The sequence below is a fragment of the Vipera ursinii genome (assembly GCF_947247035.1).
Source record: "Vipera ursinii genome assembly, chromosome: 3".
Lineage (NCBI taxonomy): Eukaryota > Metazoa > Chordata > Lepidosauria > Squamata > Viperidae > Vipera > Vipera ursinii.
Genome location: NC_139516.1, coordinates 158,914,553 through 158,930,769, shown reverse-complemented (window position 1 = coordinate 158,930,769; position 16,217 = coordinate 158,914,553). Strand labels below are relative to the sequence as shown.

Here is a 16,217-nt window from a genome sequence, read left to right as displayed (position 1 = left end):
CTTGTGTGTTTAATCAACTTGGCCAAATACACTTGCTCTATTCTATATTCTGGAGGCTAAAACATACAGTATAATGAATGGGTATGTCTAGTTCAGGGGTAGGCAACCTTGGCTCTTTTATGACTCTTGGACTTCAACTCCCAGAATTCCTGAGCCAGCTGGTCTCCCTGGTCTACTTTAATGAAGGACCTGGGATAGGCAGATGTGGATGTTTGATGGTAGTATAGATATCGTTGCAGGATGGAAGCAGTTCCTAGTAAGGCCACCTTTTGCAATTGACTAATGGTGAATTTGTCAATGCCGATAGTGTTCAAGTGGTGCTCCAGTTGTTTTGGGATTGCATCCAAGGAGCCTATTACTATTGGTACTACCCTTGCTTGCCTTTGCCACAGTCTTTCTATTATTATTATTATTATTATTATTATTATTATTATTATTATTATTATTATTATTATTATTATTATTATTATTATTTTAAAGCTTCTCTGCTGTGGCCTTTCTGTTAAGAAGCAGCTTCACCTCTGATGTTAGATTAGCAATTTTCATGTAGAGCTTTCAGAAGGTAGCTAAATGTTCATATTGCATTGTGCTTTTGTTAGTTATCTGGTTTAGCTTGCTTTCTGTTATTACCTTGGTTTTTTTCTAATTATTTTAAATATATATATATATATATATATATATATATATATATATATATATATATATATATATATATATATATATATATATATATATATAGTTTCTTGGCAAAGAAATCTGGGCAATAAATAAATCAACATCTCTTGGAACTAAATGGATTATGTGTGTTGTAGATGTAATGGCATCTGAAAAAGAACTAAAACAAATTTGAATGCACTTTAGGTATAAGATGCTGCTTTTTATTCTCCATCCTCTTCATTATAGCATCAATTTTCTTGAAAATTGTCAGAAACTGAGTGATTGACACTGGATCAAGGCTCCAGAAAACTGCCCAGATATATCTATCTGAATATCATGCCAATTCTAAGAAGCAAACAAATTTTAAATAAACAGCGAGAACGCGCAGTCAGAAAGAGCTGTAAGTTGAATCCAGTGCAATTTGGAAAGGCAACAAAAGAAGCTGCAACTCTCATCCAAATTACTGGTAGGTGACTTGTGCCATTTTCAGTCAGACTGCTGAAGCTAGAGGAAATAGGCTAGGTTTTTTTTTTAACTCTATATTTTCATCAATACTTGTACAGGTAGGTAAATCAGATTACAAGTCTCTAATGATAGAAACTATAACTTCTTCAGGCCCAAAGTATCAGAAAATATAGGGTTCTCTGAATTCAAGCCCTGGGAATTTAAGTTAAAGTGTTCTCTTTGGAGAGGGGGGTTGTTGGGGGAGGACATCCTAGAAGCCCACTCACTCACTGGTCCTTATTGCACCAAATCAGCAAAAGAGTATTCTTGAATGCTTGTTTTAAAGAAGCAGAAAACTCCAGAAAGTAGAACTACAAAATCCAATCTCAGGGTATAATGCAGGGGTCTTCAAACTTGATCCTTTTATGACTTGTGGACTTCAACTCCCAGAATTCCTCAGCCAGGCATGCTGGCTTAGGAATTCTGGGAGTTGAAGTCCACAAGTCATAAAAGGGCCAAGTTTGAAGACCCCTGGTATAATGGAATGTACAGGATTTTTGAAGAATCCTTGTGAAGTATGGATACTTGAAAAAAACAAACACATTCCTATAGCAACTGCAATACTTATTTCATCAGTATCAACACAGCATCAATATAAGGGCTAAGTACAAAATGACATACCTTCTGGAGACATTTCAGGAACTGTAGCTTCATAAGGCCCATCCAAGAATTGTGGACCATTGTCGTTCAGAGAGTTATCTTGCTTGTCTAAGTCAAACTTCAGCTGAAAAAAAAAGGAAGAGTAATAAGCTGATTTGCAAATATCATTTGCGTAAAGCTCATTGTTTTCAAACTGAAGGAAAGTGTTGTGACTCAGGGCCAGCCTGTGGGTCCGACAGCCGGGTCCGATGTATCGGAGGACTCAGATGTGGGGGAGGAGGGAAACGAACCGGCTGATGATGATTTGGAGACTTTGCAGAGTCCTCAGCCGGGAACCTCTTCTCAGCTGTGTGAGCCCGAGAGTGCGGAGGATGATGACCCACAGCTGGCCCTGTTCAAGGACGCCCGACGCAGGAGGCAGACGAGCAGGGACAAACAAAGAAAGGCTATGGGACTCCTCGGGAGGAGGCACAGGGAGACCACGCCCTGAGCTCTCTATAAAAGAAGTGTTTGGGGAGGGGCTGGTTGCTGAAAGCAACTTTTCCGTTTGAGAAGTCAAGCTCTTGTATTCTTGTAACAGTGTAATTAAAACTTGGCAGAAGCCTTTTGGTCTTGGACGCTTTCCAGACTCTTCTTTTGATTAGGGGTGCGAGAAGAGGGCTGGTTCAGAACAGTTTGCTTTCAGCCACCCACCCCTTAATACTACGATGGAGCAGCTTCTTGCCGAGAATGCCCAGCTCAACCAGCAACTCACCTTGCTGGCCACTCAGGTGGCACAACTGCAGGCTCAGGTACATGCTGCCCCCCCACCCAGGAGGAAATGTCAGATAGCTATGCCGGATAAATTTGCTGGTAAACCAGAACTGTTTCCTGCCTTTCTGGGACAATGCCAGCTTTATATCAGCGTGAGAGCAGCTGATTTCCCCACTGACCGAGATAAGGTGGGATTCGTATTGAGCCTTCTGTCGGGAGATGCAGCTCGTTGGGGCACGCCTCTGTTGGCACAGCCTAGCCCTTTGTTGGATAACTTTGGGGGGTTTTGTGACCATATGCGCCTCATGTACGAGGACCCGATTAAGGCGCAGACGGCCACCCGACGCCTGAAAGCTTTGAGGCAGGGTCAGCGCCCTCTACAGGCCTATATCAGCGATTTCCGGCTGCTTAGCCAGGATTCCGCCTGGAATGAGGCTGCGCTCGTGGATGCCTTTCAGGATGGCTTGTCAGAGGAGATGTTGGATGAGCTGGCCCGCGTGGACATTCCCTCAGACCTGAATGGGCTGATCCATCTTTGTCTGCGGATCGATGCCCGGCTGCAGCAGCGTAAGAGTCGCCGTGCCACCCCACAGACCCCTGCCGCCCCTGTTGTGCGTGAGCCCCCAGTCCAGAGGGAGGAGCCAATGGAGCTGGGTGCCGCCAGGTCCCGTCTATCGGTGACGGAAATGGACAGACGACGATCGGAGGGGTTGTGTTTTTACTGTGGGGACCCTGGACATTTGGCTGCTTCTTGCCCGAAGAAGCGTCAGCGGGCGTCAGTGACCAAGCCTGCCCCGAGAAAGTCCCCTGCTTTGCTATCGGGAAACGGCCCGAGCCCGATCTAGACGGTGTGAAAGATCGGGCGACCCACAACATCCACACCGAGCGACGTTGTTCCGACGGTGCCTGTGAACCTCCACGGCATTTGATTTTGGAGGCACGTCTGATCCTTCCTGGCAAGCCAGAGGGGATTCCGGTCCATGCCTTAATTGACTCTGGGGCTACCACTTACTTTATGGATTCGGCCTTTGTGGCCAAATGGGCTGTTCCCCAGTGTCCAGTGGATCCGCCCATGCTTGTGGAGACCATCGATGGTCGAGTGCTCCTGTCCGGGCCTATCACGGCCGCCACGCAACCCGTGTGTATGGCCATCAGTACCCATGTGGAGGCCATTCAGTTCTACGTCACTTCGGATCTGCACTTCCCCGTGGTCTTGGGACTGGCGTGGCTCCGGGCGCATGATCCACAGATCTATTGGTCTCAGAACTTGGTCACCTTCCCAAGTTTGCAGTGCGTGGACCACACCCGCCATATCTGTGCCGGCCAGGTGGAGGGTTCCCCAGGGGTTTCCTTGCCTCCCGAACTGTCCGACTTTGCTGACGTGTTCAGCGAGTCAGAGGCGGACCAATTACCCCCGCACAGGCCCTACGACTGCTCCATTGACCTAGTCCCTGATGCGCCTCTCCCAGTGGGGCGTTTGTACTCCATGTCGGAGCCCGAGTTGGCTGCATTGCGGGACTTCCTGACGAAGAACTTGGCTCGTGGTTTCATCCGGCCCTCGTCCTCGCCAGTGTCTGCGCCCGTGCTCTTCGTCAAAAAGAAGTCGGGCGAGTTACGGCTTTGCTGTGACTACCGGAAACTCAACGCTATCACGGTGCGTAACCGCTACCCGCTGCCCCTCATCCCCGAGCTCTTGGACCGACTCCGGGAGGCTAAGATCTTCACGAAACTGGACCTGCGTGGAGCTTACAACCTCGTCAGGGTTCGGCCGGGTGATGAGTGGAAGACGGCGTTTGGTACTCGCTATGGACATTTCGAGTACACGGTGATGCCGTTTGGCCTGACCAACGCCCCCGCTGTGTTTCAGCATTTTATGAATGACATCTTTCGGGATCTGTTGGACCAGTTTGTTGTGATTTACCTGGACGACATCCTGATTTACTCCCCGTCGTGTGAAGCGCATCATCAGCATCTCCGTCAGGTCCTGCAGCGCCTCCGGAAACATCGGCTGTTTGCCAAGTTGGAGAAGTGCCAGTTCTACCAGGTGACCATTGATTTCTTGGGTCACCGCATTTCTCCTGAGGGCATCGCCATGGAGCCGAGTAAAGTCGAGTCGTTGCAGAGTTGGCAACCCCCGCGTCGCGTGAAGGATATTCAGCGACTTCTTGGATTTGCCAACTACTATCGGACATTCATCCCTGGCTTTGCTGCCTTGACAGCCCCCCTCACCCGGCTCCTGCAGAAGAAGACTCGGTTCCAGTGGAACGCCCCCGAACAACAGGCGTTCCAAGCTTTGAAGGACGCCTTCATGAAGGAGCCCATCTTGAAGCATCCTGACCCGCAACGGCCGTTTGTCGTGGAGGCGGACGCCTCCGACATTGCCATTGGGGCCGTGTTACTCCAGGCAGCGACGCCCAACGGTACCTTTTTCCCTTGCGCGTATCACTCACGGAAATTGAATCCCTCGGAGCGCAACTATACCATCTGGGAGAAGGAGCTGCTGGCCATCAAGGCGGCGTTCGAGGCTTGGAGGCATCATCTGGAGGGGGCGCGGCATCAAATCGAGGTCCGGACGGACCACAAGAATCTGGAAAGCCTGCAGACCGCTCGGAATTTGAACCAACGCCAGATCCGGTGGTCCCTCTTCTTTGCGAGGTTTGACTTCCGGGTGCGGTACATACCAAGCGGGCACAACCAGAGAGCGGATGCTCTGTCCAGGAAGCCCGAGTACACCCGAGTGGAAGACAAGCTTCCGCCCAGGACCGTGATCCCCGTCGAGTCTTTTGCTGCGGTGCGGGAGCCGGTGGATATACGGGCTCGGATCCGGGAGGCGCAGCAGCAGGAGGCGTGGGTGGCTCAGCGGAAGGAAGAGGTGGGGCCAGATTCGCCTTGGTCGGTCACGGATGGACTCCTGTATTATCGTGACCGGCTCTATGTTCCAGGAGGGCCACTCAGGGGACTCGTCCTCAGCCAATGTCATGATAACCCGGCTGCGGGGCATTTTGGCCTGTTCAAGACTCTGAACCTGGTCTCCCGTACATTCTGGTGGCCCCGAGTCCGACACGATGTCCAGTCTTATGTCACCTCCTGCGTCCCATGCAGGCAGGCCAAGTCAGCGACAGGGGCCCCGCCTGGTTTACTGCAGCCTTTGCCAACGCCCAAGAGACCCTGGGGGGCTGTGTCCATGGACTTTCTGACGGATCTACCCCCATCCTCCGGCTTCACGACAGTGTTTGTGGTGGTGGACATGTTGACCAAGATGGCGCACTTCATCCCCTGTCGCGGCTTACCGTCAGCTCGCGCCACTAGTCGCATGTTCATCCAACAGGTGTTCCGGCTGCACGGCCTTCCCGATAGAGTCGTCTCCGATAGGGGGGCCCAGTTTACAGCCCGCTTCTGGCAGGAGTTGATGCGGGCGTTGGACATTAAGGTTTGCCTCTCGTCTGCGCATCATCCTCAGACCGACGGGGGTACCGAGAAGGTCATCGGCATTTTGGAGCAGTATCTGCGCTGCTACGTTAACCTGCAGCAGGACAATTGGGTGGACTATTTGGCCATAGCCGAGTTTGCCTTTAACAACTCGCAGCACACCTCCACGCAGATGACACCGTTCTTGGCCAATGTGGGTTATCACCCTCGGTTTTTCCCCCTTTCTCCCGTGGACTCACCGGAGCCGGCAGCGAACGAATTCATGGCGGAGTTACAGGCGATCCATCGGTTGGTGCGACGGCAGCTGGAGAAGGCCAAGGCCGACTACAAGAGGTTCGCCGATCGGTCGAGAAGGGATACGCCTCCATTATCGGTGGGGGATCGGGTCTGGCTGTCCACCAGGAACCTACCATCCACTCGGCCGGCGAGGAAGCTGGACCACCGTTACCTTGGACCGTTCCCAGTCGAGGCCGTCATCAACCCGGTCGCCTATCGTTTAACTCTGCCACGTTCCCTGCGCGTGCACCCCGTCTTCCATCGGTCCTTGTTGGTCCCCGAACAACCGGCTTGTCCACTTCGCCAAGCGGAACCTCCCCCATCAGGACCTCGTGATGGCGACAGCACCCCCGAGTACGAGGTCGCCAGCATCAGGGATTCCCGCTGGCTGAAAGGTCGCTTCCAGTACCTGATCGAGTGGAAAGGGTACGGGCCGGAGGACTTCACATGGGAAGACGCGACCGCCGTTCATGCCCCTGCGTTGGTGACTGCGTTTCACGAACAGTTCCCATCCCGACCGCATCCGGATCGGCAGACCCGGGGGAAGGGCCCTGCGGTGCGGGATAGTGTTGTGACTCAGGGCCAGCCTGTGGGTCCGACAGCCGGGTCCGATGTATCGGAGGACTCAGATGTGGGGGAGGAGGGAAACGAACCGGCTGATGATGATTTGGAGACTTTGCAGAGTCCTCAGCCGGGAACCTCTTCTCAGCTGTGTGAGCCCGAGAGTGCGGAGGATGATGACCCACAGCTGGCCCTGTTCAAGGACGCCCGACGCAGGAGGCAGACGAGCAGGGACAAACAAAGAAAGGCTATGGGACTCCTCGGGAGGAGGCACAGGGAGACCACGCCCTGAGCTCTCTATAAAAGAAGTGTTTGGGGAGGGGCTGGTTGCTGAAAGCAACTTTTCCGTTTGAGAAGTCAAGCTCTTGTATTCTTGTAACAGTGTAATTAAAACTTGGCAGAAGCCTTTTGGTCTTGGACGCTTTCCAGACTCTTCTTTTGATTAGGGGTGCGAGAAGAGGGCTGGTTCAGAACAGAAAGGAAGAGAGACAGACAGACAGAATCAGCAATGCTTTTTAGATTAAAGTTCATATTAATAGAAATATTAAGATACAAAATCGAGTATTTCAGTTGCAGATGAGCTGATGCATCGCTTTTCTGTCCAAACCTTTTTGTTTGTTTCTTTTTAAAGAATTTTCTTCCTGAATCAGAAACAAACAGTTGTAAAATATGACATTTGCTACATAGGTCTTGCCAATAGATTGAGCTGACAATGTGGCAACCATCTTTACCAGCCAGATCATTTCATTTTGGATGGATATGAAAAAAAAAATGCTAAGTCCATGAGATGATAGGTCAAACAACAACAAACGAGAGATTTCCATGGTTTTACTGCCTCTCCCCTCTTTTTCAATATTTACATGAAGCCAATGGGTGATACTATACATCATTGATGATATCCAGTTATACATTTATGTCACTGCCTGGCCAACTGAAATGGTTTTAATTCTGTCCCACTGCCTGGACACTGAAAAATAGTACATGTTCTTACTCTCACATTGGTTCTGATTTATTTCCAATAAATCTTAGAAATTCTGGACTGAAAGAGCTAAATACAGTATATCCAAGCATGACCTATAATTTAATTTTAATTTTCCATGCATGGCAAGTGACTTAAAGGTTCCCCTGCCCTCCAGATATATGACCAGCTTTGACCTTGATCCCACTTTGGAGTTTTTGAAGCAGAAGATTGAAGAACCTTCATGGAGCAAACCAAAGGTCTGTTTAGTCCAGCATTCTGTGTCATGCAGTAGCCAATTCTACATTTTTGGCAAACACATGGGCAATTGCTCTCCTCTACCTTGGGTGTTTAAAAATTATTACCAGTGATTCAGGAGGTATTATACAGTCAAGGAGGCTTGGAGCTACCCTCTATGAATTTATTTAACTCCCTTTTAAACATACCCTACAGTTAAAAAACAACAATACCTTCTTCCAGTTCTATCATATGCTTTCTGAAGTGTATGACCAGAAATCTATATAGTATTTGAAATGCAGTCTTATTAGAGTTTTATATGAGGATACTTTTATTTTAGGGATGCAGTGGCTCAGTGGGTTAGGATGCTGAGCTTGTCGTTCAGAAGGTCAGCAGTTTGGTGGGTCGAATCCCGAGTGCCGCATAACAGAGTGAGCGCCTGTTACTTGTCCCAGGTTCTGACAACCTAGCAGTTCGAAAGCACGTAAAAATGCAAGTAGAAAAATAGGGACCACTACGGTGGGAAGGTAACAGCGTTCCGTGCTCCTTTTGCATCTAGTCATGCCAGCCACATGACCACGGAGACGTCCTCGGACAAACGCTGGCTCTTCGGCTTTGAAACGGAGATGATCACTGGCCCCTAGAGTTGGAAACGACTAGCACGCATGTGCGGGAGAACCTTTAGCTTTACTTTTTACTTTTATTTTATTTATTTTTATTCCAAATAACAACAAAAAAAACAACAACAACAATGTTGGAAGGGGTCTTGGAGGTCATCTAGTCCAACCCCCTGCTCAAGAAGGAAACCCTATACCATTTGAGACAAATGGCTACCCAGTGTGGAACTTGTCTTTTCTTAGCAGGCATACAAGTGTCATAGTGAATAATAATCACATTGCATACTAAACTAAGTCTCCCCTCCCCTCCCAGCCAGGTTGTCAGAATAAATAGAACACTGGTTTGATATGTTAGGATTAATCTATTATTCATATTCAAAGAAAACCATCAAGTATTGTTATAAATGCAATGCAGAAATTCACTGGAAAAGCCACTCTTCATATTCTATGTTCACTATCCTTTATGTGGGCCAAATTGTACTGCAGTCACTTTTTTGGCATTCAGATTAAAAATCCATATTTGAATTTCCTTATGCTTTTGTTGGTTTTTTTTTAAAGGCAAACTATCGGATAATATGAGTTGATTCTAAAAGGATACCAAGTTTATGGATACACACATTTTAATGTCTGTCTCTCTTTGCCCATTTTGAAATAAGTCATCATTCTTCCACCATGGTTGCTTTGAAAAGATGTGAAAAGTAATTAATGGATTTTGAGTACTTCACCCTTTGGGCCCAATTAAATTTTAGCGCCAGTTAATTAGTGGTTAAACTTTTTGCCATTCATTCAACTTGAAAGTTGCTTTACAGAAAAGGTTGCAAGATCTAAAGATCAAAATGTGGAGTTAGGTTTGTTTTTGTTTACACGTTTGGTCTTGCTTTTTCCAGCAGTAGAGAAGGACACAAAAGAAGAGAGGGGGGGCAAAGGAAGAGAAGAGGAGGAAGAATTTGGGGTAAAAATTAGCAAATGTTCAACCAGTGTCTATATTTTAACAAGGATAAAAAATAATTGCTCCTCGTGGCAAAGCCACATTAAAATAATGAACCATGCAGGGCCCCAGAGCTGCCTTACTGGTAAAAGGATTTAGTATTAATGTGCTTCATTAAAAATTAATGATGAGTAAATTAGCCACTACTTAACATAATAAAATATCCCACTAAAATACTGGTAACTCATTCCTTGTGCTATGTGTCTACTCTGATGAAGAACTAAATTGAACAACAGTGGTTCCAAGGGTTGAAATCAATTGCTAGATGTTGATAATGAATTAACTTTCTTTCTTTATTTATTTTTGGAAGATAAAAAGGGTTGTCTTACTGACCAGGAATACCAACACTTTGGGCAGATTTTCCAAGACACCTTCTAATAGTATTGGAGTTCAATTTCCCAAAATTGCTGGTACTGGACCAAGAGTCTATAATTCAGGAAAAGCCCAACTAACCACAAGGGATTGGCAGCAATAAGAAAATGCCAGTAACCAGTTGGTGAATCTCCTCAGAAGGATAGTACCTTTTATTTTATTTTATTTTATTTTTTAAAAAAATCAAAATATAAATAGGAAAACTATTACTACCTTATGCATATTTAGTCATGCAGGAGTTGCTCTTTTGCTAGTTCAGATGATAACACTGACAGGATCCCTCAAGGTAGCATCTAACTGATTTTGCTGCCTGATGTCCCAGTCCACCAGATTCCTGGCCAAACAGAATCTCTATAGCAGAGGTCCCCAACCTATGGGCCATGGCCTGATTCCAGGCTGTGGGGTCTTGGCCAGTGGGTTGTGGAAATGGCTGGCCGGTACATGTATGTGTGGGCATCCATTCCCCCCACTCGTGCTAGCGCCTGTGGCCCAATTTGCGCATGCATGTGGGCATGAATGGGGATGCTAGTATGGGGCAAGTGTCTGCGGCCCATTGGAGCATGCGTGAATGCGCCACTACCTGCCGTGGGGTGTGTGCAGCCATTCATGCATGCACACAGCACCAGCGCATGCTGCATGTGTGAACAGGGCCGCTAGTGCCACACCAGTATGCATGGCCCTATGCGTGCACACGTGCACACACAAACCAATTTTGAAGCTGCTCTCCTTCCCTTCGGTTGGAGATCTCTGCTCTATAGCTTCCGTACAGAGACGCTCTATGCCTAAATGATGCAAAACTGCTGATGCAAAACTGTTCCTGATTCAATTAAATGAGACCCTTTAGGAAAATGATAACAAATGCTTCTGTGCTTCTATGTCTTTTACAGATCGTTGTATATGGATACTTACACAATATAACGCAAGAAAGTTTCAAGAAAAATTCTTTCCCACCAGACCGGATTAAGGGAAAGCTTAGTGAAGCAGCCAGATACCAATCAACACCTCAGTCTCTTGCTAATCTTCTTTCAGAAGAGTTACCATACCTGGCCTGATTTCAAAGGAAGTGTTGACATCATTTCTTTCTCTGCAACCAGCAAGCTGCGAACACGGCTATGTTTCACATTCTGAGATCTCATCAAACCTAGTTCCATTTCCTTAGTGTTACAATTGTGCATGCAGGGAAGACACGGCCCCACATGAATGAGGGTCAAAGCAAAAGAAATCCATTTCTGATAATACATGCTGATAGTTCCTTTTCAATCAATATGCATCTGTGGAAAAAAAGAAAAAAGTAACTCTTGGAGCAAAAAACATTGTTTCTGTGTCAAATTGATGAAAGCCACCTTAAAAAAAACCAGTATCTTTGATTCCAGGTTTGTTTTTCAGAAACATGTAAATCCACAAACAGGATACAGACAGGGGAAAAAAATCATCTTTATCATAGCTGACCAATTAAGGTTTACCATTACTGTTATGGAATCTAACAATAATTCTAAAGATTATTTAGACACACAATATAAGTACCAAAAGGAGAAAATAATGAGTCTTTTTCTCCCCCCCCCCTCTTTTCTTTTTTGTCAATTTTAATCAGTCTTACAATAGAATGTATTAACTTGTAGCTATATTTGTTTTCTCTTAATGGAAAGTTTTCCAGTCTTGGTAAATTTAAGTTGCATGGATTCTAACTCCAAACATGCCGTCTGAGTAATTCTGAAACTTGAAATCTCTACTTCTTAAAGTTGCAAAGGTTGAGAAACACTGTCCTAGCAGGACTTCCAGGCAAACAATGGCAGACTGAAGACAGCTTTGTAGTGAATGGAGCTAACAGCTTCAGTGGAGAGAGGAGTTGGTAAATGGCTTGGCTCCCTGAACTCTCTGGATCAAGATCCCCCCACAAAAAGACAGTGGCTTTCAGTGAGTTTCAGGGCTCTGAGGTCTATGAGAAAATTGTGGGAAGTCAGCCCCTGCAGAGAAGGAAATATTAAAAGGGCAGAATATTATATTTCCTCAAAGGATCTTAAAGAGGCAGAAAAGCATGCCCAGTTTTTCTTAATAGCCCCAAGTCTCCCTCCCCCAAGCAGAAACCAGCTCTGTAGAAATGCAGATGTGATAATCCATTCAGGAAGGTTGTGGCCCTCCAGCTAGAAGCTTAGGAAGACAAAGACACCTAAAATCTACATACCCCACCCAAACTCTAAGACATGACATAATAGGATTAACCCACAGATGCCAAAGAGGCACAATCAGACTGAGGTCAAAGTACATGACACAGGAAATACAACCCACTCCCTACATGTGCTCTGTCTCTTTTTCTTCCACAGCCATCTTTCTGTCTGGCTTTCATCTTCAATAAACTACAACCTTCTTTCTAGAGCAATTGTCATGTTGTTTATTCCGGGCTTGGACTGAACCCTGATGAAGACTTTTCCTTCAGCAAAATAATCTTCCCTAAACTACCCATTAAAAGCAAAAAGAAAGATGATTAACTTACTCAATCAAAGTTTATATATGTTTTTTTTCTAGTAGACTGTAATGGGTTTTAATTCATGAAGATGAACGATAAAGCTTTAAAAGTTTATTTATATATGTTATGATCAAAATATGAAATTAGGCATTTTATAAAATGCCTAGGCAATCTACAACAGTGCTTTTCAACATTTTCACTGACTGTACCATATTACAATATTCGTGTACCACCAATCGCCTAGCAAGGTGTCAAAAATTGATGACTAAAAAACAAAAGGAAAAAAGTGATGAAGTACAGGTAGTCCTCAACTTACAACTGTTTGCTTAGTGACTGTTCAAAGTTACAACAGCACTGAAAAAGTGGCTTATGACCATTTTTCACACTTATGACCATTGCAGCAACCCCAGGGTCACGTGATTTACATTTGGATGCCTGGCAACTGATTCATATTTATGGTGGTCACAAGTGCCCTGGAGTCATGTGATCTCCTTTTGCAACCTTCTGACAAGCAAAGTCAATGGGGAAACCATATTCACTTAAGAACTGTGTTATTAATTTAACAACTGCAGTGATTTACTTAACAAATGTGGCGAGAAAAGTCATAAAATGGGACAAAACCCATTTAACAAATTTCTCACTTAGCAACATAAATTTTGGGGTCAATTGTGGTTGTAGGTTGAGGACTATTTGTATACCCACTTACCACACTTTTAATGGGAAACTTGTGCTTGTTTCTCTGACATTAATCTTTGCACTGTTCTATCCCCTTCTCTCCTTCTGTTTGACTTAAAGAAGCCTCTCCTCTTCTCCGTCTCTCTTTCTCCATCCCCTTCTCTTTCCCCGTCAGGTTTTTTTCCTCCCTTTCCCTCCAAAATCTCTTTTGATATTCTCTCCTCTCTCACCCTCCTTTTTTCTTTGGTGTAGCTGAAGCTGATGCCTTTCCCCAAGCCTGTGTGCTGCTTCTGGAAGCCTGGTGGCGATCTTGGGCACCCAGCAGAGCCGCAGCAACACAGTAGCTCTAGCTGACTCTCCTGCAGGCATTGCTGCTGCTTCAGCTCATCCCCCGCTACACTTTTACACTTTCTTTTTTTAAAAAAAAACTTTTTATTTACAGTGCTTTTCAACCCGTCGTATGCATACCATCTGCCAGGTGCCAAAGTACCACCTGTGGTATGTGTACCACGGGTTGAAAAGCACTGATTTCTACAGAATGTCAAAAATGGGTCATCAAAGTATGAAACACTTAATATTTCACACATTTCCTAGATATTCTATATGCTGCCAAAAGGCAAACTGGCAAAGTACAAAATACTCTCGCTAAAATGTCATTCCAATTTTCCTTGTGCAACAACTAAATCAATACTAGTTTTTTACTCTTGTTTTTTTGTTTTTTGTTTAGTAATAAAATCCTGTACTTTATTTTGCATTTCTTTTTTTTTCTTCATTTTCATATACAACTTTTCAGTAAAGGGTTAGGGTTAAGGTTAGAGTTAGAGTTAATGACAGTCTCAGGTTTGAGTACATACAAAAGGATCACATTCACTTTATTAAGACTGAGTTCTAGATTAGCTAACACATTTACTTGATAAAAATAAAGAATTGTGGTTAAGGAGTTTACAACCCTTTCTTTAATTTTCTCTTGTAGCAATAGGATGACGGATGAGATTTCGATATATATATATACTGTATATGTACACACACACACACACACACACACACTCATGTATATATCTACATATACATATACCTGATACTAATACATCACAAATTTCATACACAACAATAGAAATCAGTTTCAGAACACATACTGTATGATAATAGAATTTTCCACTGGAGCCTCTAGCAACATATATGACATTCATCAGAAAAATAGCTATGACACTTTTTCAATTGAGATTTTAGGATGGCTAGAATTGTAGACTTCCTCCCAAAATTTTATATATCACCTTACATATGATGATGAATTATTTGTACTAGACACTTGCTATATTCCTTATTTTTCAAATGCCATATAGTTCAATTTTAACTGAACTCAAATAATAAAAGAAATATTATCAGACCTGACTAACAAGCACCACTCAATATATCATCATTTTCACCTACTTCACAAATGAAATAATTTCATTTTTTCCCCAGCAAATCAGACAGGTATCATACTTAAAAAAAATCAGTCCTGGTTTGAGGAAAATATATATATTACTTTTCAGCTGTAAATTAGCTGATACATTAATCTTCCATTTCTGACGACAGTTCTTTTGCCTAATGAATTTCAATTGTTATCTTACTATGTATAAAACAGAATGTTATAAGGAGAAGCTTGTTAATACATTAATGACATATTCTACCAATATATCTATCAGCTTAATAAGTCTACAGAAATGATGTTCCCTTTCTACAATAAATATCTCACTTTACTGTCAGATTGATAAAGCCTTGGCCCATACAACCCCAGATATAACTGTGGTTGAAAAAGAAGAAACAGTGACAAATTGTTATGGCAATACCAGGGGACAGTAGAATAAAAGGCAAAGAATTGGAGAAGATCACAGGTTTCAACATCTGAAAATCAAAATTGAAAGTTTATGGCATAAACTGGCCATATTGGTCCCAGTGGTTATCAGGCCACTGGGTACCTCACCAAAAAATCTTGAACAACACTTAGAAAATCTGCACTTAAATAGTAATAGCAATAGCTCTTAAACTTACAGTGTTTTATAGCCCCCCACAACAATCTGAGGTCCTCATTTTACCAACCTTGGAAAGATGGAAGGCTGAGGCAACCTGGAGTCAGTGGGAATCAAACCGCTAATAGATGGCAAAATTAGCCCGCAATATTGCATTCTAACCACTGTGCCACCATGGCTCTTAAATAAAATTTCCTTTTGTCAATTATGAAAAGCTGCATTGTTTGGATCTGCACATATACTATGCCAATGCACTACAACACCCTAAGTTCTTGGGAAAAACTTGATGCACAGGAAGGCCAATATCAGCTAAAGAACTGGAAGCCTTGATTTCATATCTTTGTGATCAGATTATAATAATAAAGTTTATTCCTATAATTACTTTATCAATAGCACTAATTAATTAACCTTTTCATTGGTTTTCAAAAGCACTGTTTAATTTTTGAAAGCATAAAGTAAGGCCAGATGATACATCTACTTCTCCATATTGATTAATTAAGAATAGTGTGCACCTTTAGCTGGAATAAGATAGGATAGGATAGGATAGGATAGGATAGGATAGGATAGGATAGGATAGGATAGGATAGGATAGGATAGGACAGGACAGGACAGGACAGGACAGGACCTTGGAGGTCTTCTAGTCCAGCCCCCTGCTCAAGCAGGAGAACCTATACCATTTCAAATAAGTGACTGTCTAGTCTCTTCTTGAAAACCTCCAGAGATGGAGCATCCGTGATTTCTGAAGGCAAGCTTTTCCACTGGTTAATTGTCCTCACTGTCAGGAAGTTCCTCCTTAATTCCAGGTTGCTTCTCTCTTTGATTAGTTGCCAAACATTGTTTCTTGTCCTACCCTTTGGTGCCTTGGAAAATAATTTGACCCACTGTTCTTTGTGGCAGCCCTTCAAATACTGGTATAGTGCTGTCATGTCACCTCTGTTTCTTCTTTTCTTTAGACTAGCCAAACCCAAGTCCTGCAACTGTTCTTATGTTTTAGTCTCCAGGTCTTTATACATCTTAGCTGGTCTTCTCTGAACTTTTACCAAAGTCTGTTTTGTAGTATGGTGACCAAAATTGGTTGCAGTATTCCATGTGTGGTCTTTCTAAGGTTTTATAA

The 16,217-nt window shown here is 44.2% G+C and overlaps 1 protein-coding gene across 1 annotated transcript in view; it reads right to left on the bottom strand.

Moving 5' to 3' along the window:
- LOC310637380 (cadherin-19-like) overlaps positions 1–16,217 on the bottom strand; it is an 87,029-nt gene that overhangs the window by 56,255 nt on the left and 14,557 nt on the right. The window contains exons 2-3 of the mRNA XM_083357752.1: positions 10,996–11,223; positions 1,783–1,885 (exon numbers count right to left, since the gene is read on the bottom strand). Coding sequence (XP_083213878.1) covers positions 1,783–1,885; positions 10,996–11,193 — 301 coding nt within the window. The 5' untranslated portion in view covers positions 11,194–11,223. The remainder of the gene's footprint in view (positions 1–1,782; positions 1,886–10,995; positions 11,224–16,217) is intronic.